This window comes from Furipterus horrens, unplaced genomic scaffold (assembly GCF_987537825.1).
Source record: "Furipterus horrens unplaced genomic scaffold, mFurHor1.1.pri manual_scaffold_2, whole genome shotgun sequence".
In the NCBI taxonomy this organism is placed as follows: domain Eukaryota; kingdom Metazoa; phylum Chordata; class Mammalia; order Chiroptera; family Furipteridae; genus Furipterus; species Furipterus horrens.
Window position 1 is genome coordinate 94559533 of NW_028327172.1, and position 25922 is coordinate 94585454.

The 25922-nt window shown below is 41.1% G+C and overlaps 1 protein-coding gene and 1 pseudogene across 6 annotated transcripts in view; both read right to left on the reverse strand.

The window, feature by feature from the left end:
• CCNY (cyclin Y) overlaps positions 1 to 25922 on the reverse strand; it is a 274826-nt gene that overhangs the window by 112565 nt on the left and 136339 nt on the right. For 5 of the 6 annotated variants that reach the window (XR_016509033.1, XR_016509034.1, XM_090266140.1 and 2 more), the window contains exons 2-3: positions 5551 to 5625; positions 3302 to 3454 (exon numbers count right to left, since the gene is read on the reverse strand). Coding sequence is in view for 4 of the 6 variants with exons in the window: in XM_090266140.1 (XP_090122266.1) it covers positions 3302 to 3454; positions 5551 to 5625 (228 nt within the window). In the remaining 2 variants the exon portion in view is untranslated. The remainder of the gene's footprint in view (positions 1 to 3301; positions 3455 to 5550; positions 5626 to 25922) is intronic. The other variant, XM_090266143.1, reaches the window with a different exon arrangement.
• LOC150019111 (Y-box-binding protein 1 pseudogene) lies at positions 6716 to 8043 on the reverse strand (annotated as a pseudogene).

The following is a 25922-nucleotide window of genomic DNA, read 5'->3' on the forward strand; positions in this document are numbered from 1 at the left end:
TAAGTGACTGATGGTAGATTATCAAATCACTATGATACTTAGATTTTATTTGAACCATTTTTGAAAAAAAAGAGTTTAGTTTTAAAGTATCAATGTTTACAATACACCAGAAATTACATCTTTGATAGGATGAAAATAAAATTTTTAAAGATTTTATTTATTTACTTTTAGAGAGAGGTGAAAGGACGGAGAGAGGGAGAGAAACATCAATGTGTGGTTGCCTCTTGTGTGCTGTGAACTGGGGACCTGGCCGGCAACCCAGGCATGTGCCCTGACTGGGAATCGAACCGGTGACCTTTTGTTCACAGGCCAGCGCTCAATCCACTGAGCCATACCAGCCAGGGCAGGATGAAAAACTTTAAAGACAGCATAAAAATGTTCGAGAGGGTCCATACTCTTTCAAAATTCTTTTCCATGGTATGTAAGAAAAGGGAAAAAAGTATGAAAATCACTGGTATAAAAGCTTTGGGCTCCTGTGGATTCTTCAATACCTAACTGGAAATGTATCCTCTTTGTGGCCTGATGACCATGGGGAGACTTACAGAGTGACTGACAGGATGTCCCTCTCTCCAGCTTCCAGGGACAAGGGCACAGGATGGTGAAAGAGAGGAAGTGGAGAAGAGCAGAGTGGTGACAACAGGAAGGGCAGGAACGCTCTGATGAACAAGTTCCTGAGAGGGCACAGCAGTTGACAGCTGCTAAATGGCAAATAAAGGGAGTACAAAAAGGTTGGTCCACTCATGATGCACATGTTCAATGCAGCCTATGAAGAAAAATATGACCCCACACAAAGGCAAGCCACAAAACATTTTTTTCAATTTCAGTTATTTCTGAAAGAATGCACAAAATAACCCATGGCTCATATTTTTAATTTTAATGTTTCTACTTTGGCTTCAAGTCACTCAGGAGACAGTGGTTTTTATTCCTTTAATTATTTCAAGGAACTCTAAGAAACACAGAAATTACATACATGCATACATGCTTCTGTTTTTGTCCTAATTCTTTTCAAGGCAAAGAATTTCTAAAAACAATACTAATTAAAATTAAAAATATGTAGTTTGGCTACTTTCTCCTGACCGTTAAAGAGTAGGCTCTCATGTCTTTTAATTAAAATAGTACAGAAAAGAAAAAGACATTTAGGACAGCAATTCTTCCCTACAAGCCGAAATGATGGCATGAATAGCTAAGGTAGGCCAAGTGAACTGATTTCTCTCTCACCTGGCAGCTCTCTGCCACCCCTGCTCCACAAGGAGCCCTGGTCCCTTCTTTGATGAATGGTTCTCAAAGAAAGAAATTCTGCAATTACATCCTATTGGTGTGAAGAAATGACTGAGAGCAGTCCATCTGGCTTTCAACACAACGTCCCAAACTTCAGCCAGCTGGGGCAGGGCTAATTAGGCAAGCACGCCATTCTCTTTCTGATAGGGTAGTTTCCAGTTTCCTTTTGAACATTGAGCAAAGGTTCCAAGTCTAGCCTAGATCGCTTTGATATCAGAGGAAAAGGAATTTAACAGTCAGGGAACTAATGACTTCATGCAGGTACTATCTAAATAAGGATAATGAACAGTTGGCAGGTGGGGAGCACAGCAGAGCTAGTTTGTCAGAATGAAAGGTCTGCAGAGCAGAGCTGTGATGGCAACAGTAAGCACATGGCTGTGGTCCCAGGCAGCAGCTGCTCTAACATAACTGTCATCACCCCGACAGTAGCCGCCTCCCCACAAACCTATTCTAAACTGATAAAGGTCTACATCAACCTGAAGAAGAGATCACCAGATTAAAAAGAGATCTAAAAGGTGCTGTAAATCTTATAATTGCATGTTACATCTCTTCCAATTAAATAATTGTAATAGGTGGGACCCACAATTTTGAACTGCTCCAGTACTCTTCGAAATATGGGGGTCTTATAACAGAAATATAAGTTTATCCAAGTAAAAAATGATCATAATCAAATCAAGAATGGTTCTTGGTTTTGTCATTCTTCCTTCTTTCAAACGAGTAGAGAAAAGCAAGGGAAATACTGAGATCTAATATCAAATGTTTTTTTCCCTCTAGGAGCTAGTTGGTGACACAGACAAGAAAATAGTTTTAAATACCACAACATGGTTCAAACTAGGAAGAAAAAAGCACTCACAGGCTACTGCGGGAGCTCACCAAAGGCCCACTTAACCCATTCTGGGGGGTCAAGAATAGCGTCGAGGAGGAGGCAATAGCAGGAATGAGCCTTGAAAACAGGAGGAATGAGCTGTTTGGAAGACAGAAAGGGAATCCAAGTGAGTGCAGAGAAATATGAGGGCAGGTCGCACACTGGAAGAACGGCAGTGATGGGATCACCAAGGGCCTGGTCAATAATGCGAAGGCATTTGGAACTGAATTATAAGGCAAGGGGGGAGCCATTAAAAAACTCTAAGCAGGAGACATAATCCTGTTTGATTTGCAGAAAGTCTCTTTACCTAGAAGCAGCATAGGCACAGGACTAAAGAGAGATAATGTCAAAGGACAGTGCAGAGGCTGCTGCAGTGACCCAAGCAAGAAAGTATGAGTGAACAAAGGTGGCAGCAATGGGAATAGAAAAGAGCAGTCAGATTCAAGGGGTATTTAAGAGGTAAAAATTAATACACTGTTGATCACCTGGATGCAACAGTGTATCTTAAAAAACAAAGCTCTGATTTGTGGCATCTGCCAATTTCCATGCTGTCAAAACTCCCATAATGGCCATTTCAAGCTCCCAACATAATGTCATTGAATTTGGATCAGGGAAGAAATGTGCACAATCAGCTCCCATAAGCCAGTGTGAATCAGCTCCAGTGCCACTGCTGGACGTGAGACCTTGGAAGAGGGAAGAGTCTGGGAACTTCAAGGCCTTGCCTGGCCCAGGCAGGAGGTTAACTGAAGTTCCTGAGTTCTGTTTAATACACACAGAGTTAGAGGAACCTACAGCTTTCACGGTAAATTTGTCCAGCAGGCAGTTGAATCAATGGGTTTGAACACTGCAGAGAAATATCTGGCTAGACAGTAAGTTGCCAGGCAAGCTGTGAAAAACTCTGCAGACACAAAAGATAACAGAGTAAAGCACAGAATCCTAGAAAATACTAACATTAAAGGGAAGAATGGAAAAAGACTGATTAAAATTTGAGACTTAAGAAAAGGGTCAGGACAAATTTCCAAATAGTCAACTGTCTGGTAATCAATTCGCCAAAGAATGAACTCATTAAAGTTATCAATTTACCTATTTTAAAACTAACTTCTTTAATTATTTATAAAGCAAATATTCATTAGAAGGACTTGTTTTCAGCAAATTTACCTGTATGAAGATAGGTAGCCAGAAGAGGAGGAATAATCAATGGCAGCAAGCTCCATGAGCAATCAAGAGCTAATGAAGGCAAAAGGTCTTCAGGCAACCTTACCACACACCATCCATAGAATGGTAGTGGTGAAGGGAAGATCCCATGGATGACTGAATGGAAAGAGAAACAGCAGAGATGGTAGAGAAGCTTTCACTAAACAGAGGAGTAGAGAGAACACCTCAGGGAGAGGGTATTGGTTACTTTTCTGTGTTTTACCTATGAGACTCAAATAGGTTTACATGCTGAATGTAAAGTGCCAACACTGAAGGAGAAATTGAAGCAATAAATAGAAGGGTCAGAGGAACTGACACCGTGTACCAGAAGATAAAGGCAGAAAGAAATCAAAGTAGAGGTGAAGGAAAAAGATACATACTTCCCTAAAACTATGTCTAGAGCAATCCTTCTGTTGGGCCAGACAATTGTTGAATTTTCTTTTACCATGATGACCAAGGTTTGTGTCATCTACTTAGAGGCTCTACTGCAATTCCATGTGAATACAGTTAAAAACATTTCAGAATGATGTTGGTCTGTAACCTGAATTCACTGGAAGCAAAACCAAAACCAGAAGTATGCCAGTCTAGTAACTTGTCTCCACAGCACTATCATTAAGTGCAAAAAATATTTTTGATTCCCATTTTTCATCATCCCTAACCCTCATCCCCACTATCACCTTCCTTCCCTTGCAATATCCTACCCCTCTTCCAATGGCTTCCCACTTCACTAGGCCAAGAAAAAAAGTTTTGTTTTTACCCAATACATTCAAAACTTCACAAGTATTTAAAGCCTACAATGATTTATTCTTTTTCTTGGAAAGACTGATTTGTTTTTTTTTTAAATAAATGCACCCAATTCTCTCAGTGGTCTGTTTAATTAAAGATCACCAATATTGTATCAGCATTATACCATGTAAAAATTGTTACTTAATAATTGTCGTCGTCGTCGGCAGCCGTCCGTCTCGAGAGACGATGGTGTAGCTTCACAAGAGTCTATCTGCACCGCCGAGAATGGCTGTGCAGTCCGACTCGGGAGTGACACGGTATCTGTCTCCTCCCGTGTTGAATCGACATCTTGCAATGACGCTGGAGTGTCCTCTCCAGTGAAGCTGAAGCTACAGAGCCTGGGCAGGGTGATATGGACGGTCTGCTGTTGCCCATGCAGCAGACCCCCCCTCTCTTCGCAGCTGAAGGGTCCAAGGGAAAGACGGAGTCGATACAGCTTGGCTTCAGGTGCGCCGCAGGAGTTGCCGGTGTTGACTACAATGTCAAACCGCCTTAGGGACTCCGGCTCCGGATTTTCTGTCGGGGTTTACTCCCTTAGCCTTTCCCCTGAAGAGGTATGCCGCAAGGCAGCGGAGGTTTTTTGGAGTCAGAGTTTTCCTTCTCTGATGTACCCTGACTGGAAGATCGAACCAGCGACACTTAGCTCGCAGGCCGACGCTCAATCCACTGAGCTAAACCAGCCAGGGGTACTTAATAATTACTGAGGAGTTATTAGTTCTTATGATGAACTTACTGTCTTAAATATGTTGAATTAGTTTCTAGTCAACTGAGGGTCTTCTTTATATTAGAGCTTAGCAATCTGCCAGGAGTCAGGGTAAACTCACATAGGGCTATAGCACTGTAATATAACATCCTGGTCACAGTGTCATCATTTAATACATTCTCTTGCTACTTTTTTCTATAGGAATCCAAATGAGAAGGTTTATGTTCATTGTACTGCATAACTTTTATCTTGTCTTTGTAGCCAAGGGCCAGGGAACAGTGAGATAAGCCAATACTGAAAAGAAAAAAAAAAAAAAAACAGGAGAAATTCCACACATACCTGGGACAAAACATATTTTGCTTTCTTTTACATTCTGTCTAAAAACAAAAACAACAACAAATACTTCTGATCTTCAGAGAATTTATGCACATATTGATTCTTAAAGAAAAACCTCTGACTCTCAGGATAGAAACTACTGATACAGAACATACATAGCTGACTGGCAAAATGAGGATAGTTGCTCAAACAGAAAATTCTGAAAACATAACAATACAAAAGACAGAAACCTCAAAAGAACCACCAATCTATATTTGTGGGTAATTATAGGGGATTCTATTTTTACCTTGAGAATCACATCTAGCTTCTAGACTTAAGCTAGTTACCAATATGGGCCTTTCTTTAAAAAACAAAACAAAATAAAAACAAACATAAATTAGAGACCTACCGTCCGTCTGAGATTTACTGAGAAATATTGTGCTGGCCCGAGGATGGTCTGAGGGATTGAATTCCATGTTCAAATCTTTAAAGAAAGAAAAAGAAAATACATGAACAACCATCTGATAACTAAGGGAAATTGAGATTAATTTTCAATTTTTTCAACCTTACATTGCTAATACATTCAAATATTCTGGGAAAACCCTACAATTATTGTGTTTAGAGAGACTTCTAAGTTCACTTGAGAAAGGTTATTTAGAAATTTGAGAAAGTCATACATAAAAATTAGACACTTGGCTAGAGATCTATTAGCCTGAAACTCGATTTTCTTTTTAAAGTCTGCTCTGTACCCAGGATACTTTCAAATAGCAAGACAGAGTTATAACAAAAGTTCTATGCTACAGCCAACTCATCTAAACTCGAAAGTTAAGTGAGTGGTATTTCCTTGTAAAAGGTAATTTTTTAAAATCCCAGCTTTAAGCCCCATTAGTACTCCCACACTCGACTTCATTAAGATTGTTATTTTCTGAAAAGGCAAAACTTATCCTTTAGAGCAAAGGTTGCAAATTGACCAACCGCGGGCACAATCTGGGCCATGGAGGTGTTTTGTTTGATCCATACGCGTTCTTTCTTTTCTAATTTGAGGCAATGTATAATAATTTTTACATTTAAAACATATACCACAAAGAAAAACAAATCCTTATTTCCAGCTTCTCTTGAGAAATCAGATCATTTGGTAGCATGGGGCCCCCATTCCAATGGTCACAATCTGCTGGAATGCTGCCAGCCCCTGCAGCTGGGCCCTGAGGTTCCAGTCCCCACTGGGTCACCTCTCTCGTTTCCCTGACACATATAGGGGTCTGCTCCTTGCTTTTGGATATTCCTACCCCTATGCACATTTGGTTTTATAATCACTGCCTCAGAACAATTTCCAAGGGCTTCTAGAGGCTTGTCAGTAAGTTATATAACAATTTAGAATTCCACAGGGAGGGGAGAGAGACCAAAATTATTGAAAGCTCAGGATGATCTTAAAATCAGCTTCCAGCATCAGAATGAAAACTATCTTGAGTACAATTATTTCTTTTTTTTTTTTTTTTTATTATTTAAGACCTTTATTAACAGGTGCTTGCAGTTTGTTGACTTTTTTGAAAAAATCAAGTTGTAAACTTTTATTAGAAATTAAAAATGAGGTTCTTAAAAATCTCAACTTGACCAGATATGAAACAATTTAAAAACCTTTAAAGGTGTATTGAGAAAAACCAGGCTTATTTTTTTAAAAAAACACGTTTGTCATTACCAAAAAGAGACGTCTTTAGATAAAAATAATAAAAACCCCATGCTGCATAGATAATGCAGATAGTTCTAGTCATCTGGTCAACGGGCAAAAAGCAAGCAATTAAGGTCTTCAGCTCCAATCTTTTGTTCATTTCTTATTGCTGGAATTTCATATTCATTTCTTCTTGTTAGATGACTAAACCGGATGATGGTAGAGAAGGTAAGCCGGCATTTACTCAGCCCCGCCCTGCTCAGCCTCGGGAGCGGAGGAATTCTCAGCTGGTGGATCAGCTGCTTTTGTCTCTTTGCCATCTTGTGGTTTAGGGTTCTCTGGGCATCTGCGTCGGTAATTGAAGTTGCGGCGGTACCGACGTTGAGGTGGCTGCTGACCTTGGGTCTCATCTCCTTGATTTTCTTTATCTTCTTCATTGCCATCCTCTCTAGGCTGTCTTTGGCGAGGAGGGCCCCTGCGAAATCGTGGTCTGTAGCCCCGATACATATTCTGTCTCACTGGTCTACCTTGTTCTCCCGCACCCTGGTTGTCAGCACCCTCCATCATCACTTCTCCCTGCACAGGAGGGTTGGAATATTGTGGTCGATGCCCATAGGGTCTCCGCATGTAGTAAGGTGGGAACCGTCGCCTGCGATAGGGCCGGCGCTGTTGGGCCTGGCCTTCAGGAGCGCTCTCCGATCCCTCATTCTTTTCCCCACTCTCACTATTCTGGTAATTCTGCTGGTAATTGCGTGGAGGACCCCTGCGACGTGGATAGCGTCTATAATGGTTACGGTCTGCTGCATATTTACTGCCTTGCACTGGAACTCCACCAGGGCCTGTAACATTTGCTGCCTCCGCACCCTTTTCTCCTTCAACAACATCAAACTCCACAGTCTCTCCATCTCCTACACTGCGAAGGTACTTCCTGGGGTTATTCTTCTTTATGGCAGTCTGGTGTACAAATACATCTTCCTTGGTGTCACTCCTGTTGATGAAACCATATCCGTTTCTTACATTGAACCATTTTACTGTTCCCAAAACCTTCGTTGCGATGACCTTCTTGTCCCCGCCAGCGGGCGCCGCCGATGTGAGGCCGCCCGGGCCGCCGCTCCCTGCGCCGCTGCCCGTGGTGCCGGGCTTGGTGTCCGCAGCGCTGAGGATGGGGGGGGGGGGGGGGCGCGCGGCAGGTGGCTGCTGGGTCTCGGCCTCGCTGCTCATGGTTGCGGTGATGGTGACTGGGGCCGGCTGCTGCAGCTGCGGCTCCTCCCGGGGTGCGGGGTGTCATGGTAACTAGGCCGGTGGCGGCGGTGGGGCTGCTCAGGGCTCTCTGGGGTCCGCTCTCCGCTCCCGCTACCGATTGAACTCTTGAGTACAATTATTTCAATAAATTTGTAAAGAAACACCCAAGGAAAGGAAAACAAGGACAGTCATATACACAGTGAAGGCAACACCTAAACACTTATCCACAGAGACTTATCCTGAATAAGCCTTTGCAGTGAGGCAATTGTTCCTATATCAGCCAATGGCTTACTGTACTATATAGCTCCTGGCCTTTTACTAGGTGCTTGATTAAAGAAAAAGCTATTGAATCTTAAATGCTATTTCAATTATCTGGTGCTTCTTCTGTGACAACTACTAAAACTACATATAGTATAGTATTAGTCTCACAGCTAAAGACATTGTATTTTGATGGAAGGAGAAAGATAAGCAAAAGGATAATTTTTCAAATTTGCCTCAAGTTCTACCAGATAATGTTAGGCCAGAAATTTCCTAATGAAAACGAGTCTTTATTGAGGGGGTTGTTCCCTGCTCAGCTAGGATTTTGTTATAAAAGAGTTAAACAACAAATGTGCTGCTAAGTTTCCCTTTTTTTTGGATTTTGGCATAATAAAAATGAAAGCATTTATGTAATTGCAACCATGATGGATGCAGTTAACTTCCAAAAGCCTTAACCCATCATTCCCATAGAACAGCACCAATGAAACCCATGTGCATGCAGTGCTTCCTGCAGGGGAGTGGGCAGGTGAAGAATACCAACTCAGTCGATAGCCTCAGACAGTGTCAGCACCCCAAATTCTTCCTTTGTTTCCTTCATACCCAATTCATACTCATCTACCAGATCAGTCGCTTCTCTGTGTGGAGCCAAAATAACATAAGACTGCCTTTTCTTTGGGAACTGAAACCTGCCTTTAAATTCAAGAAAGTCCTGAGGGACAATCCCTGAACTACCTGGAGATTAGCATTTGGCCCTAGAAATTGCTAAGAATGGGAGACTTTACAAATTCTGAGGGTTTCCAATAAAAAGGCATTTGTTTAGTAAGTAGTTATGGCACCATTTAAAAAACCATGTGGAAATTATTTTATTCACATGAAAATGGAAAAACATGTCATTAGCTTAAGAAAGCAGCATGATATCATTCTGGAGTAAAAATATGCATAGGCATAGAAAGTATATTAAAAGAATGTACACTAATCTGTGGCTACCTCTGAACAATGTAATTGCACAATTTTTTTTTTTTTTTTGCTTTTCTTTGTTTTCTAAGTTTTCTGATTGAGTATATTTTTATTGGTTTACTTTTTTACCTCTTATAATTTAAACTATTTTTTTAAATTTTTGTGAAAAATGGTTTGTGCTCTTATTATGCTCTAGGTGGCTGGACTATTACTTCTCCAGCACATGTTGGTGCTCCTAGGAAACACCACAGAGGTCTCTTGGTGTGGCTGTTGGACCTCCTCCCAGAAGTCAGGGAGATACACATGCTGCCACCAACACTGCCCACCTGCTGTAGGAACTCACAAGGTAAAGTGATCGGCACAGAAGACCCCTAGTGGAGGAGCCCTCATCCTGCCAGCAGCTACTGTGTCTCAACTGCACACACTTCCTGGTCTAAATAGGGCCATGGGGGAAACATAAGATACTGCTAGTTCTTCTGTGCAAAACCCATCAGCAGGAATCATGTTTCACACTCTTCCTGTCAAGTGTGACACGAAGATATTTGCATTTTCCTTTATGATTAAGTCATAACTCTAGGTCTGATGCTAATGCTCACTGTGTTACTGGTGGTTTCCTGCATGGCTCACAGGCCAGCTGCATCTCTACCCAGTTCGGAGACACAAAGCAAGTCATGAAGAGTTTGGAGGAGGCTTCAAGATCAGGGTTTGGCATGATAGTTACAGATGAAGTGAAGGAGGCTGAAAGGTATCTAAATGGGTGATAACAAAACGGGCCCAGAGCTGTGGTGTCAAGCTAGAGTTCCACGGTCCAGAGCTTTTCCCACAATCCCCTACTAGGCTGGACCTTGCCTGAGATCCCGAATGCCCTAGAAGTACCGGAGCCTGATATAAGAGGAAGGCAAAGGCTGATACAAAGGAAAATCCAGATGCCCCTCAGCTGGGTTTACATAACTTTTTGTTAGGTTCTTATGGAATTTAAATTTTGGAATCTAGATTTTGGATGAGATAACCAGGAAATTTCCACACAAAGAAAAATCAAGGAAATTTCTGATTCTAGACATAAGAATATGCAGTAATGCTAAGGAAAATGGAGCTTATCAGTGAGTTTATTTGAAAACATGCCCAGATGGTTATACAGGTTGGGGGGCAAAATTTAGGAGCTGCCAGGACACTACTTAGAAAAAAGCACTCAGTAACATGCTGGTTTGCATTTTTTTCAATCCTACCTGAATTTATATTTCAAAAATGTAGAGTGTAAAGTAATAAAACTACACCAGGGGCAAGCCAACGGGCTAACTTTAATTTTGTACTGGACATGTCTGAAGGACAGATTTCTCTGAGTAACCACTCTGAAGTGGGTGAACTGAAGAACCCTACTGATCTAGCACTGATTTAAATATCAGAATGGCGGAGAACAAAGGTATGAAGAATTGTCAGGTGTTTCCTACAAATCAAGTTTAAGAAAGCAGCCCCAGATCTCGAAGAGAAATATGTTAATTACAAAATGTTCTTTGGCAAGGGAACTCCAATTTTTCCAGTGACAAAAAAATGGGAAAAGGCATTCTCACAGGCTGAGCAACATAAACCTGCCATTCATAACAAACTTAAAATGTGAAATCAAGCATAACAAAACAGCTATATTAGTTACAGAAAAAAAAAAATGTCTACACTACAGAGTCAGTAAAACCAATGCCCCAGATGCACACAATGAGGAGACACAACTGAAAGAGTGCAGTGTTTCACATTGGCTCAGTGATGTTTCTGGTTAGCAAGAATTAAAAGGAAGAAATTCATGAAATATTAAGCTTAAAATTAGAAATTACAGATAAAATAAACATCACTACTAAAAAATGCTAACCATTCTTCTAAAGTCAGTTCTGACAGTAGTCTACCTATTTTAAAGTCACAATTTAAACATTAATTGTTCACCTAATTATCTCTCAAGCCACTACCATGTTAAATATTCCTCAACAGTTCCCCAAACCCCTCTGGGAAATTCATACAGCCCCACCCCTCCTTTCAGACCCACCTTTCCAGGGCACATACAGCCTTGACTTTTCCCACCTGCCATCAACAAACTCTTGAAACACCTGATGTACTAACTTAGCCAAAAAGTCCGATTAGTTTTTTCCATAAAATACATGGCATATTTTTCATTTTAACCAGTAACTTTATGGATTTGGATATTTGGAGTATGTCAGCTACCTTCCGTGTGGTAGAATGTTGATTATTCTCAGTTACTGTCTTAATTTGATAGCTATCAACTTCAACTGGTCTACCCAATCATGGAGCAACGTCCAGTGAGAAATCTCCAGCACAACACTTCACAAACCACCAGGCTCTGTAGCTTCAGCGTCATCGCAAGATGTCGATTCAACACGGGAGGAGACAGATACTACCATGTCACTCCCGAGTCGGACTGCACAGCCATTCTCGGCGGTGCAGATGGACTCTTAAGAAGCTACACCATCGTCTCTCGAGACGGACGGCTGCCGACGACGACGAATAAGTCACAGCACCTTGTCCATACTGTGCACAAATCGTTTTTTGCATTTCAGTTGCGTTTTTACCTTTCTTGAAATAATAAAGCATAATATGCTGAAAATGTTGCATATTTTCTTCCATCTTCACTATTAAAATGATTATACAAAAATTCGCCAGGGAAAATTCCAACAAATATGGAGGCGTAGGTAGACACATTTAGTCTCCTTCCACAACCGTAAGGATTACATCTACTTCAAAACTAAAAACAAGCAGAACTACCAGAAAACTGAATTGCATAGAAGTCCAACAAAGAAAGATATGAGGAAGTAACACTCATCCAGACAGGTAGAAGGGACAGAGCCAGGGTAGAGAGAACACAATGTGGCAGCGGTGTGTCATCAGTAGCAACAGAGGCAGAAGCAAAGCAGTAGCACCAAGGCTGGTGCTGGCCAGCGGAAAGAGTAGTCACACATGAACATTAGGAGGGACACGTCGGGAGCAATCCCAGCCTAAGAGCAGTCCACACAGCTCACAGTTCCAGCACCAGGGATATAAAGCCTCATTACTCTGACTGTGAAAACCAGTGGTGGTTTGGGTAGTGGAATAAACTGCTGGTCTCTTAGCAGAGTCTGTTTGTTTAGAGGGCCCACGCAGTACTAGAACGTCCGCAAATGCAACCACTCTGGGAACCACAACCAGGGAAACAGCTAGAGTGGTGCCAGTCCCATACAGGAAGCTGGAGAATTTCCTGGAAAAGGGGCAAGTGCTGAGCAAGTGGCATTGTTCCCTCTCAGAACCCTCACTCACATAGAGCGCCACAATGTGGTGAAACAGGATGCCCCACATCGATGAATACCTAAAGCTCCACCCTTCACAACGTATCAGGTGCGACAGCTCTACCTAAGACACAAAAACACAGGACGCTGTAAAGTTGAGGAGACAGAGAAATACGTCCCAAGAGAGAGAACACATCAGGATTCTAGTGGGAGGACTCAGCAACACAGACAACCAACCTAACAGACAGAGAGTTCAAAATACTGATGATAACGATGCTCACAGAGGTGACAGACATGCTTGAGTACAACAAAAGAATAAGGGAAGAAGTGAAGGCTATGCTAAGTGAAATGAAGGAAAATCCACATGAAATCAATGGGGAAGGAAAGGAAGTCGGGGTTCAAATAAATGATTTGAAACATAAGGAAGATATAAACATTCAGCCAGTACAGGATGAAGAAACAAGAATTTTTTAAGAAAGTTTTAATTTTTTTAATTTTTAAAAATATGATTTATTGATTATGCTGTTACAGTTGTCCCAATTTCTTTCCCCTTTGTTCCCCTCCACCCGGTGACCGCCCTCCCTCCAGTTGACCCCCCTAGTCCATGACCATTGGTTGTGCATATAGTTCTTCTCAACATCTTCCTATCTACTCCACTCCCTCCTACTATGCTTCTTAATTCCTGTACCATCTCCCTCAATTTCCCCACTTCCCTCTCCATGCTGACCACCCCCCCAAAATGTTCCCCATACCTATAATTCTTTTCCCACTCTCGTTGTCTACTTAGTTTGCCTTTGTTTCGATTCCCTAGTTTCTGCTGTTGGTTGTTGTGATACAGTTTTCATTTTAATGTTCATAGTTTTGATCCTCCTTCTTCTAAACAAGTCCCTTTAACATTTCATATAACAATGGTTTGGACCTAACAAACTCCTTCAGTTTTACTTTGTCCTGGAAACACTTTCTCTGCCCTTCTATTCTGAATGACAGCTTCACTGGATAGAGTAACCGTGGTTGTATGTTTTTGCTTTTCATTACTTTGAATGTTTCTTGCCAGTCCCTTCTTGCCTGCAGAGTCTCTTTTGAGAAATCAGGTAATAGTCTTAGTGGGACCCATTTGTATGTAATAATCTTCTTCTCTATTGCTGCTTTTAAGATTCTCTCTTTGTCCTTAATTTTTGACATTGTGATGATAATGTGTCTTGGTGTGGTCCTCCCTGGGACCAGTTTATTTCGAACTCTCTGTGCTTCCTGGACCCGTAAGTCTATTTCCTTCCCCAAGTTAGGGAAGTTCTGCTTCATTATTTTTTCACATAATTTTTCAATTTCTAGTTCTTCTTCACCTTCGGGCAACCCCGTGATTCAGATGTTGGCCCACTTATAGCTGTCCTGTAGGTTTCTGAGTCTCTCTTCATTTTCCTAACTTTTTGTTTTCTCTTTCTGCACTGGCTGACTGTTTGTTCTTTCCCTATGTTCCAATTTGTTGATTTGATACCTGATTTTCATTCCCTCACCACCAGTTTCATATGTGTTTTCATTCACTTCAGCAGGACTAGCCTTCATTTCTTCCTTGTCTTGTTTAAGATCTGTTAGGTCTGTAAGCATTTTTATAACCAAAGCTCTGAACTGTGCTTCAGAAAGATTTCCAATCTGCTGATCCATTAGATTAGATATTTGCTGGCTGGTCAGCTGCGACACTGGGATCTCTATCATGATCTGTGCCATCTTGACAGTTTTGTGTTTACCTTTGCTTCCTAGGTGGGGCTGTCACACCTCCTATGCTATAGGGGGTGGATCCTGTGCACTTGTCACAACTGGGAGACCCTTCTCACTATGCTGTGGCATTTTGTGTGGGGGCAGGGGTCCAAGATGGATTCCTGCCATTCACTCTCCACTGAGAGACCAGGAGCCTCCTCCTCCATCCCCACCCCATTCAGCATTCACAGTCTGAGGCAATGGACTCATTCCTTCCCCAGCATTGCAACTGCGAGCTGATGGGTTTGGTCTGCAGCTGGGGTGCTCCCCAGGTGCTTCTCACCTCCCCTTAAATACGGGTGTCTGTGCTTACCGCCATCCTGCCGCAATCACTGCCAGAACAGCTCAACCTCTCCACCCCGGATTTGCCCCTACTACCCATCCGGACAAGCACCCCCTCCTTATAACTTCATACGTTGAACTTCCATGTAGCTTTACTTTCCCAAACTTCTGGTTATTTCTGGTTTTGTGACAGTTGTATTCCTTCTTAGCAGTGAAGGAATACGGACCGTGTCAGTCTAGGCTTCCATCTTGGCTGGAAGTCCAAAGAAACACAAATTGAAAAAAATGAGGAGAGGTTTAGAAACCTCTGGGACAACTTTAAACATATCAGTATCTGAATCATAGGCGTGCCAGAAGGAAAAAAGAGCAAGAAATTGAAAACTTATGTGAAAAGATAATGAAGGAAAACTTCCTTGATTTGGTGAAGGAAATAAGGCATATAAGTCCAGGAAGCACAGAGTCCCAAACAAGCTAGACCCAAAGAAGACCACATCAAGACACATCATAATTGAAATGCCAAAGTTTGATAAAGAGAGAATCTTAAAAGCAGCAATAGAAGAAGAGAATTTCCTACAAAGGGGTTCCTATAAAACTATCAGCTGATTTCTCAAAAAAAAATTTGCAGGAAAGAAGGGACTGTAGGAAGTACTCAAAGGATGAAAAGAAAGGACCTGCAACCAAGATCACTCTATCCAGCAAAGCTATCAATTAGAACGAAAGGGGAGATAAAGTGCTTCCCAGACAAGGTAAAGCTAATGGAGTTCGTCATCACCAAGCCATTATTATATAAAATGTTAAAGGGATTTATTAAAGAAAAAGATCAAAACTATGAACATTAAAATGACAACAAATTCACAACTATCAACAACTGAATCTAAAAAATAAAAGCAAAAACAAACTATGCACACATCCAGAATAGGAACAGAATCATAGGTATGGGGATCATTTGGAGGGTTATCAGCTGGGAGGGGGAAGGGATAGAATTGAGGAAATGGTGCAGGGATGCAGAAGCCTAACTGGTAGGTACAAAATAGACTGGGGGATGTTAAGGATAGTATAGGAAAGGGTGAAGCCAAAGAACTTACATGCATGACCCATGGACATGAACTAAGGGGGGGTGGGATGCTGGATGAAATGGGGTTACTGGGCAGAGGGGGCAAAAGGGAAAAACTGGGACAACTTTAATCGCATAATCAATAAAATATACTTTAGAAATTTAAAAATAATAAAGCTTGGCTTTCCATGGGAAAAATAAATTCACCAGTTTTGGTGTTATTTTTAAATGCATACTGATGTGACAGCTGTCACAATACGACCTAACAAAATTGTTTTGAATGAAGTTATAGAAAACTAAGCACTATTAGAGCCATCTTACGGAAAAAAAAACAAACGAACTTTTTGGACCACCCAATATTTACTTTGCTGAATGCAGTTAGGTGTCCATTTAGCAAAGACCACTGCCCTTACTGAAAAGAGTGAGGCCCCATCACATTACTTCTATCCCCAAGAAAAGACCCGCAACTATGAGTTGACTAGTGACACTGCATAGCGGTCAACAGCTCTGCAGCAAAGAAGGTCAGCATCTGGTCAACTGCTGGGATGGGCACAAAGAATGGTGAAATGCAGTTCATCCTACACAACTTTATAATTTAGTCAGCAGGGCCAGATGAAGTACTTGACACCGTAAGAGCACAGGACCAACTAGTGAATAACAAAGAACAAAATATCTTACCAAATCCTATGGGAAAGAGAACAGTGAGTGTACTTAAAATAAATAAATTAAGCAAAGCATTAGACTTTTTCCAGAGTCACAAATTTATGCTGCATTTTTTTTCCCTGGCAAGCTATTCGGTTGAATTCAGTTAAGTTTAACAAACATGCGCTGAGTATCTACTACATGCCAGATATTTTGTTTAGTCCTGTTGATGTCAAAATATCATTTTGGCACCCCAGCTGGGTGCGTCAGTTCATTGGAGCACCTTTCCGTACATAAAAAGGTTGTGGGTTCGATTCCTGGTAAGGGCATACACCTAAATGGCAGTTTTGAACCCTGCTCAGATGCGTACAGGGCGTAACCAACTGATGTCTCTCTCTCTCTCTCCCCTCCTTTCTCTGTAAGTCAATAAATATATCCTTGGGTGAGGATTAAAAATAAAAATAAAAAAAGACCACTTTGAGATAGAATGCGCTTTTGGTTTTCAAACAGCTATAGTCAGCTAATGGTGAGACAAAACATGTATTTAGATTACTTCAAAATACATTATGTTATTTCTGTTCCATATTTGTCTTCAAAATTACATTATGGGTATTAACAATTAAAGGAGACAGACAAAGGCAGTAGATTTCTGGTAGTCGCCAAGAGGCTGCCTGGGCCAAGACTGGTACAAGATCTTATGCCACCAGGGGCAGATCCAAGAAGTGCAGACCAATCTAAGAAGCAGCAACAAACAAGAAGAGTAACAAAAATGGGGAGACAGCTTGCGGCCAAGATGGAGGCATAGACTGACACACTCTGTCTCCCTCCACAAATAAGAAGGACGACAACTACCGCAAAACCAAAAATAATAAGAAGTTTCAGAAAATAAAGCTACATGGAAGCCCAAGTATGAAGTCATAAACAAGTGGAGCTCATCCAGACAGGTAGGAAGGGCGAAACCGCAGCTGAAAGATGGAACTGTGCTTGAGGCAGCAGCCCCAGCAGCAAACAGCGGAACCCAGTAAGCAGACACCCATGTTTAAGGGGAGGAGAGAAGTGCCTGAGAGCCAGCCCTGGTTGCAGACCAGACCTGTCGGCTCGTGATTCCAACGCTGGGGAAAGCAGACCCCACTGTCTCGGACTGTAGGGACGGAGGTGGCTCCTGGTTCCTCAGCGGAGAGTAACAGCAGGAATGCATCTTGGACCCCCGCCCCCACACAAAGTGCCACAGTGTGGTTAGAAAGGTCACCAGGTTGTGACGAGCACACGGGGCTCCGCCCAATACAGCTTAGGAGGTGTGACAGCACCACGCCCAAGAAGGAAAAAATAAATAAAACGGTCAGAATGGCAGAATTAATGATTGAAATACCAATCACACTGCTAACGAAAAAACAAATAAAGGCCTTGACCAGTGAACAAATAGCGAATCTTTCTGAGGCTCAATTCAGAACTATAGTCATAAGGCAGCTTACAGACCTAATAGCGACGCTAAATCAAGACAGGGAAGGAAAGAAGGCTAGTCCTGCTGAAATGAACAAAAATATATACAAGACAAGTGGTGAAAAAGGGAAAGCCATGGATCAAATCAACAAATCGGAACATACGGAGGGTACAAACAGTCAACCAGTGCAGAAAGAGGAAACAAAAAGTGAAGAACATGAGGACAGGCTCAGAAACCTCTGGGACAGTAATAAGCAAACAAACACTCGAATTATAGGATTACCAGAGGGTGAAGCAGAAGAACTAGAAATTGAAAAATTATGTGAAAAAATAATGAAGCAGAACTTCCCTAACTTGGGGAAGGAGATAGACTTACAGGTCCAGGAAGCACAGAGAGTTCCAAATAAACTGGTCCCAGGGAGGACCACACCAAGACAAATTATCATCAAAACGTCAAAAATTAAAGATAAAGAGAGAATCTTAAAAGCAGCAAAGAGAAGAGAAGAATTATGTACAAAGGGGTCCCAATTAGACTATCAGTGGATTTCTCAAAAGAGACTTTACAGGCAAGAAGGGACTGGCAAAAAATTTTCAAAGTAATGAAAATCAAAAACCTACAGCCACGATTACTCTATCCAGCAAAGCTGTCATTCAGAATAGAAGGGAAGAGAAAGTGTTTCCAGGACAAAGTAAAACTGAAGGAGTTTGTTAGATCCAAACCACTGTTATATGAGATGTTAAAGGGACTCGTTTAGAAGAAGGAGGATCAATACTATGAACATTAAAATGAACTGTATCACAACAACCAACAACAGAATCTAGGGAATCAAAACAAAGGTAAACTTAGGTAGGCAACGAGAGGGGAAAAAGAATTATAGGTACAGGGAACATACTGGGGGAAAGTCAGCAGGGAGGGGAAAGGGAGAAAAGGGAGGGAGATGGTACAAGAATTAAGAAGCACAGTAGGAGAGAGTGGAGTAGACAGGAAGATGTTGAGAAGAACTATATGCACAAACAATGGGCATGGACTATGGGGGGAGACAACTGGAGGAAGCGGGCATCACAGGGTGGAGGGGAGCAGGGGGAAGAGAAATGGGGACAACTGTAACAGCAAAATCAATAAAAGAAAAAAAAATGGGGAGACAGAGAAACAACCCCCCATCGAAAGGAAAGGAGGAATCCCCAGAAAGAATGCTAAATGAAATAGAGGTAAGGAAACTATCAGATATGGAATTCAAAACATGACTTATAGGAAACTCAATGAGCTCAGCGAGATCAAAGAAAACTACAAAGAACTCCAGGAAAACTACAAGGAACTTACTTATAATTACACCAGCATGAAAAAGGACATAGAAGCTATCAATAAGAGCCAGGAGGAAATGAAGAATACAATTCCTGAATTGAAGAACACAGTAGAAGGAAGTTAAAGCAGGCTAGAGGAAGCACAGATCGGATCAGCGAGCTAGAGGACAACGAAGAAAAAAATTACCCAGACACTGCAAGAAAATAAAAAAAGACTGAAAAAGAATGAAGAGGTTTTAAGATAGCTGCAGCACAACATGAAATGTAAAAATATCGGTATCATAGGAATACCAGAAAAAGAAGAAGAGGAGCAAGGGATAGAAAACCTGTTCGAAAAACTAATGACAGAAAACTTCCCTAACTTGAAGAGAGAAAAAATCACACAAGCCCAGGAAGCACAGAGGGTCCCAATGAAGATGAACCCCAACAGACCCACTTCAAGACACATCATAATTAAAGTGGCAACATTCAAAGGCAAAGAGAGAATCCTAAAAGTAGCAAGAGAGAAACAACTAATAACATACAAGGAAGTTCGAATAAGGCTAGCATCAGATTTATCAACAGAAACAAGCCAGAAGGGAATGGCAAAAAATATTTCAATCAATGAAAAACAAAGGCCTACAACCAAGAATACTCTGCCCAGCAAGGTTCTCATTCAAAATGGAAGGTGAAATAAGGAGTTTCCCAAACAAAAGAAGGCTAAAAGAATACATCTCCACCAAACTAGCACTGCAAGAGATGCTAAAGGGTCTGCTTTAAGATGAAGAAACAGAGAGAGACAGAGAGGAATACAAGTACAAAGGGGGAAAACAATAATGAGTAAGTATCTATTGATAATAACCTTAACTGTAAATGGATTAAATGTACCAATCAAGACATAGGGTAGCTAAATGGATAAGAAAGCATGATCCACATATATGCTGTCTACAAGAGACCCACCTTAGAACAAAAGATCTACACAGACTGAAAGTGAAAGGATGGAAAAAATATTTCAAGTAAATGGACTTGAAAAAAAAGCTGCAGTACCAATACTAATATCAGACAAAAGAGATTTCACAGCAAAGGCCATAAAAAGAGACAAAGAAGGACATCTCATAATACGTAAGGGAAAAACCCATCAAGAAGATATAACCCTTGTAAACATATATGCATCCAACATAGGAGCAGCCAAATATATAAGGAAAATTTTGAAAGACTTCAGGAAGGATACAGACAGCAACATACTCATAGTAGGGGACTTTAACACCCCATTGTCAACAATGGACAGACCTTTGAAGCAAAGAAACATCAAGGATATTGAGGCATTGAACAACACTCTAGATTAAATAGACTAGTTGATATATATAGAACTTTTCACCTCAAAGAAGCAAAATAAACATTCTTTTCAAGTGCACATGAAACATTTCCAAAGATAGACCACATGGTAGGACACAAAACAAACCTTAACAAATTCAAAAAAACTGAAATTATATCAAGCATCTCCTCAGATCACAATGCCTTGAAACTGGAAATCAACTTCAAGGAAAAAACTCAAAAACATTCAAACTCATGGAGAATGAGTTACATGCTATTAAATAATGAGTGGGTTAACAACGACATCAAGGAAGAAATCAAAAAGTTTCTGGAAGCAAATTGACAATGAGCACACAAAAGCCCCAAACCTATGGGACACAGTGATAGCAGTCCTGAGAGGAAAGTTCATAGCAATACAGGCCTTCCTAAAAAGGATAGAAGAATCTCTAATAAAAAAACCTAAACCTACAGCTACAAGAACTAGAGGAACAACAAGCAAAGCCCAGAGCGAGTAGAAGGAAGAAAATCATCAAGATCACAGAAGAATTAAATGACATAGAGACTAAACAAACAATTCAAAAGATCAATAAAACCAGGAGCTGGTTCTTTGAAAAGATAAACAATATCGACGAGGCTTTAACCAGGCTCATCAAGAAAAAAAGAGAGGACCCAAATAAATAAAATCAGAAATGAAAGAGGAGAAATCACAACCAATACCACAGAAATACAAAGGATTTTAAGAAATTATTACGAATAACTGTATCACAAGAAATGTGACAACCCAGATGAAATGAACAAATTTTTAGAAATATATAATCTTCCAAAACTGAATGAAGAAGAAGCAGAAAGCCTGAACAGACCAATAACAACTAGTGAAATTGAAGCAGTAATCAAAAATCTCCTGGCACACAAAAGCCCTGGACCAGATGGCTTCACAGGTGAATTTTACAAAACATTTAGGAGAGAACTAACTGCTATCCTTCTCAAACTATTCCAAAAAAATCCATGAAGAGGGAAGACTCCCAAACTCTTTCTATGAAGCCAATATTACTACTCTAATTCCAAAACCAGGTCAAAACACAACAAAGAAAGAAAATTACAGGCCAATATTGCTGATGAACATAGATGCTAAAATCCTCAACAATATATTGGCAAACCGGATGCAGCAACACATTAGAAACATCATACACCATGATCAAGTGGGCTTCATCCCAGGGATGCAAGGATGGTTTAATATTTACAAATCAATAAACATAATACACCACATAAACAAGATGAAAGACAAAAACCACATGATCATTATCAATAGATGCTGAAAAGCATTTGACAAAGTACAACACTCTTTTATGATGAAAACACTCAGCAAAATGGAAATAGAGGGAGCATACCTCAACATAATAAAGGTCATATATGAGAAACCTGAAGACAACATCATACTCAGTGGGCAAAGACTGAAAGCACTCCCCCTGAAATCAGGATCAAGACAAGGTTGTCCACTCTCCCCACTCCTATTCAACATAGTCTTGGAAGTTCTAGCCACAACAATAAGACAAGAAAGATAAATAAAATGGCATCAAACTGGAAAAGAGGAAGTAAAGCTGTCATTATTTGCAGACGACATTATAGTGTACATAGAAAACCCTATAGACTCCACCAAAAAACTACTTGACCTAATAAGTGAATTTGGCAAAATATCAGGGTACAAAGTCAATATTCAGAAATCGAAGGCATTTCTGTACACCAACAATAAAACATCAGAGAGACAAACTAGACAAAATGTCCAATTTACTATAGTAACCAGGAAAATAAAGTACTTAGGAATAAACGTAACAACGGAGATAAAGACCTGTACTCAGAAAACTACAGAACACTGAACAAAGAAATTAAGGAAGATACAAATAAATGGAAGCATATAACATGTTCATTGATGGGAAGAATCAACATCTTTAAAATGGCCATACTACCCAAAGCAATTTATAGATTCAATGCAATCCGTATTAAAATACCAACGACATATTTCACAGACTTAGAGCAAATACTTCAAAAATTTATATGGAACCAAAAAAGACCCCAATTAGCCACAGGAATTTTGAGGAAGAAGAACACAGTAGGAGGAATCACAATACCTGATACCAAACTATATGACAAGACCACGATAATCAAAACAGTCTGGTACTGGCATAAGAACAGACATATAGATCAATGAAACAGAATAGAGAGCCCAGAAATAAACCCAGGTCTATATGGGCAACTAATATTTGACAAAAGAAGGAAGGAACATAAAGTGGAGTGAAAATAGCCTCCTCAAAAATGCTGTTGGGAGAACTGGACAGGGACATTCAAAAAAATGAAACTGGACCACCAACTTACACCATACACCAGAATAAACTCAAGATGGATCAAGGACTTAAATGTAAGCCGTGACACAGAAAAGTTCTAGAGGAAAACATAGGCAGGAAAATTTCAGATATCCCATGTATCGATATTCTCACTGATATATCTCCTAAAGCAAGGGAAATAAAGGAAAGAATAAACAAATGGGACTACATCGAACTAAAGAATTCCTGCTCAACAAAAGAAAACATCAGCAAGATAAAAAGGGAACCAACCATATGGGAAAATTTATTTGCCAATGATACCTCATACAAGGGATTGATCTCCAAACTATATAAAGAACTTACATGACAACACCAAAAAGACAGACGGCCCAACTGAAAAGTGGGCAAAGGATCTGAACAAACACTTCTCCAAAGAGGACGTACAGAGGGTTCATAGGCATATGAAAGAATCCACAACATCACTAGCCACCAGAAAGATGCAAATAAAAACCACAATGAGATACCACCTCACACTGGTCAGAATGGCCATCATCAACAAAGAGCCAGACAACATGTACTGGCAAGGATGCTGAGAAAAAGGAACCCTAATGCACTGCTGGTGGGAATGCAGACTGCTGCAGTCACTATGGAAAACAGAATGGAATTTGCTCAAAAAACTATATATGATACTGCCTTTTGAACCAAGAATTCCATTGCAAGGACTACATCCGAAGAATCCTGAAACACCAATTCAAAAGAACCTATGCACACCTATGTTCATAGCAGCACTATTTACAATAGTCAAGTGCTGGAAACAACCTAAGTGCCCATCTGTAGATGAGTGGATCAAAAAACTGTGGTACATTTACACAATGGAGTACTATGTAGCAGAAAGAAAAAACGAACTTCTACCATTTGCAAAAACATGGATGGAACTAGAGAATTATGCTTAGTGAAATAAGCCAGGCAATGAAAGAAAAATACCATATGGTATCACTAACACAGGAGACTAATGAACAACAGAAACAAACAAGCTAAATAGAACCAGAGAATACAAGGATGCCAGCTTGTTAAACCAAGCACACTGTTGTCTGGGGACAGCCAACTGACCTGGAGTCTGCACGATCCTTCCCCATGTGGGAAGGCCACCCTCCCCTCCACACCCCCACTCTTATTAGGGATTTCTGGACCCGAGGGTAGGTAGGACGACGACCATGCCCAGCTTGAAGCAGCTAGAGGAGCATGAGACCTTTGCCCATTTTCCTTTATGAGATTATATAGGGTCTTAAGTCTGAGGGTGTGTGATTGTTATTTTTTATTGTTATAAAAAATTAATTAAAAGAAAAAGAATAATATAGGAAAGGGTGAAGCCAGAGAACTTGTATGCACGACCCATGGACATGAACTAAGGGGGGTGGGATTGCTGGGGGAAGGGGCATACTGGGCAGAGGGGAGTAAAGGGGGGAAAAAAGTGGAACTATTGTTAACAATATAACCAATAAAATATACTTAAAAAATTACATTATGATGGGGTAAATTATCATTTAATTAAATACCATGAATATGAATACTGGGGTGTTTGGCAAGGCCAGTCCAGCTTGTAATGATTTTCATACATGCATTCAGCAATCAACCAATGAGCATCTTCCTTGTGCCAGGTGCTGCTGAGTTCCATATACTGAGGATAAAGAACAAAGAAGATCAAGTTTCTGTTCTAAGTTGAGGGTGTGAAGTACAAGTGGAGAAAACAAACAAAAAAAAACATGAAGAGTAAAAACTCTGGTCAAGATGGTGGGGTAGGTAAGCACTGTGCTCACCTCTTCCCACAACCACATCAAAATTACAACTAAACTTCAGAACAATCATCATGGAGAACCGCCTGAAGACTAGCTAAACAGAAGTCCTATAAAAATATACAGAATCTACACTGAGACTGGTAGGAGGTGGGTAGACATGGAATGGGATGATCTCACATTCACGTATGGTGTTTAAAAATCTAAGAAGAGAGGGGTCCCAGCCCCATAACAGGCCACCCAGTCCATCTACCCCACCCAGCCCAGGGTTTCGTTGCCAGGACAAGAAGCCCCCATAACTTTTGTCTGTGAAAACCAGCAGTTTGTGGCTAAGTGAGACAGAGGGCTTCTGGAGTCCCAGACAGTTCCTCTTAAAGGACCACACAAGGACTTTCTAGGATTCACTCCATCTGAGCTCCCAGCTGTACTGGGGCAGCAACTCAAAGAGAGACAGGGACGTATGGGGAGGAACTGAATTATCTGGCTTCAGGGTGAGAATTAGGGGGCAGCTTTCTCCCAGAGAGAAGTGCTGACAGAGGACATTGCTCCTTTGATGAGTCCTCCCTGCAAGGGGGTGCCATATTTGAGTCTCCATCAACCTGACCTGGTGATTGCCTGAGACCCTCCCCTACCCGACTTGCAGGCCCACCCAAGCCATTTCCAGTGTCTTTTCCAAACAATGGCTTTTCCTGGCTCACGCTGGAGACTTTCCTAAAATCTCTCAAAGGTTCACAATCCCCAAACAAGCAACATCAGGCCTCAGCATGTCCCATACCTCTTGCTAAGTGGCCCCAAGCACAGCACTAGTGGAACCTTATATTAGTTTGCAGCTTAGCCTCTCCCAGGCACCTAAGCCCAGGACAAGTAGCAGCCATCTGCAAATCATTTTATAGCTCATACTAGATGGTCCTAGGCAGCAGCTGACCTTGGCCTGCACCAGAGCTCCTCCCAATAGGCCCCAGAACCAACACACCTGATGGACAGCTTCAGACAACACCAGAGCACCACCCAACCACTTCCATAACCAATACACCCAAAAGGCAAATTCAGCAGGCACTAGAACCTCACTAAAGCGAATCTTTGCTGTGTGGGTCAGCCCCTGCAAACAGATCCTTCTAGTCACTACCACTCCTCAGAACCAATCAGCCTAAGGGTCAATCCCTCCCACTAATGTGCCAAAAGTAATCAACGCTTGATTACAACAGGAGGGCACACACAACCAACACTCAGGACACACCTGCAGCACCTGGCTCAGGTGACCAGAGAGACTGTGTCACTGTGCCACACAGGACACCTACTACATAAAACCACTCTACCAAGACCGGAGACCTAGAAGACCTACAGAACACAGGAACAGAAACAGGGAGGCAGCCAAAATGAGGAAACAAATAAATCTGTCCCAAATGAAGTAATGGGAGAAAACTCCAGAAAAAGAACTTGGCAAAATGAAGACAAATAATCTACCAGATGCAGAATTAAAAGCACTGGTTATAAGGATGCTCAGTGAGAATTTCAACAAAGA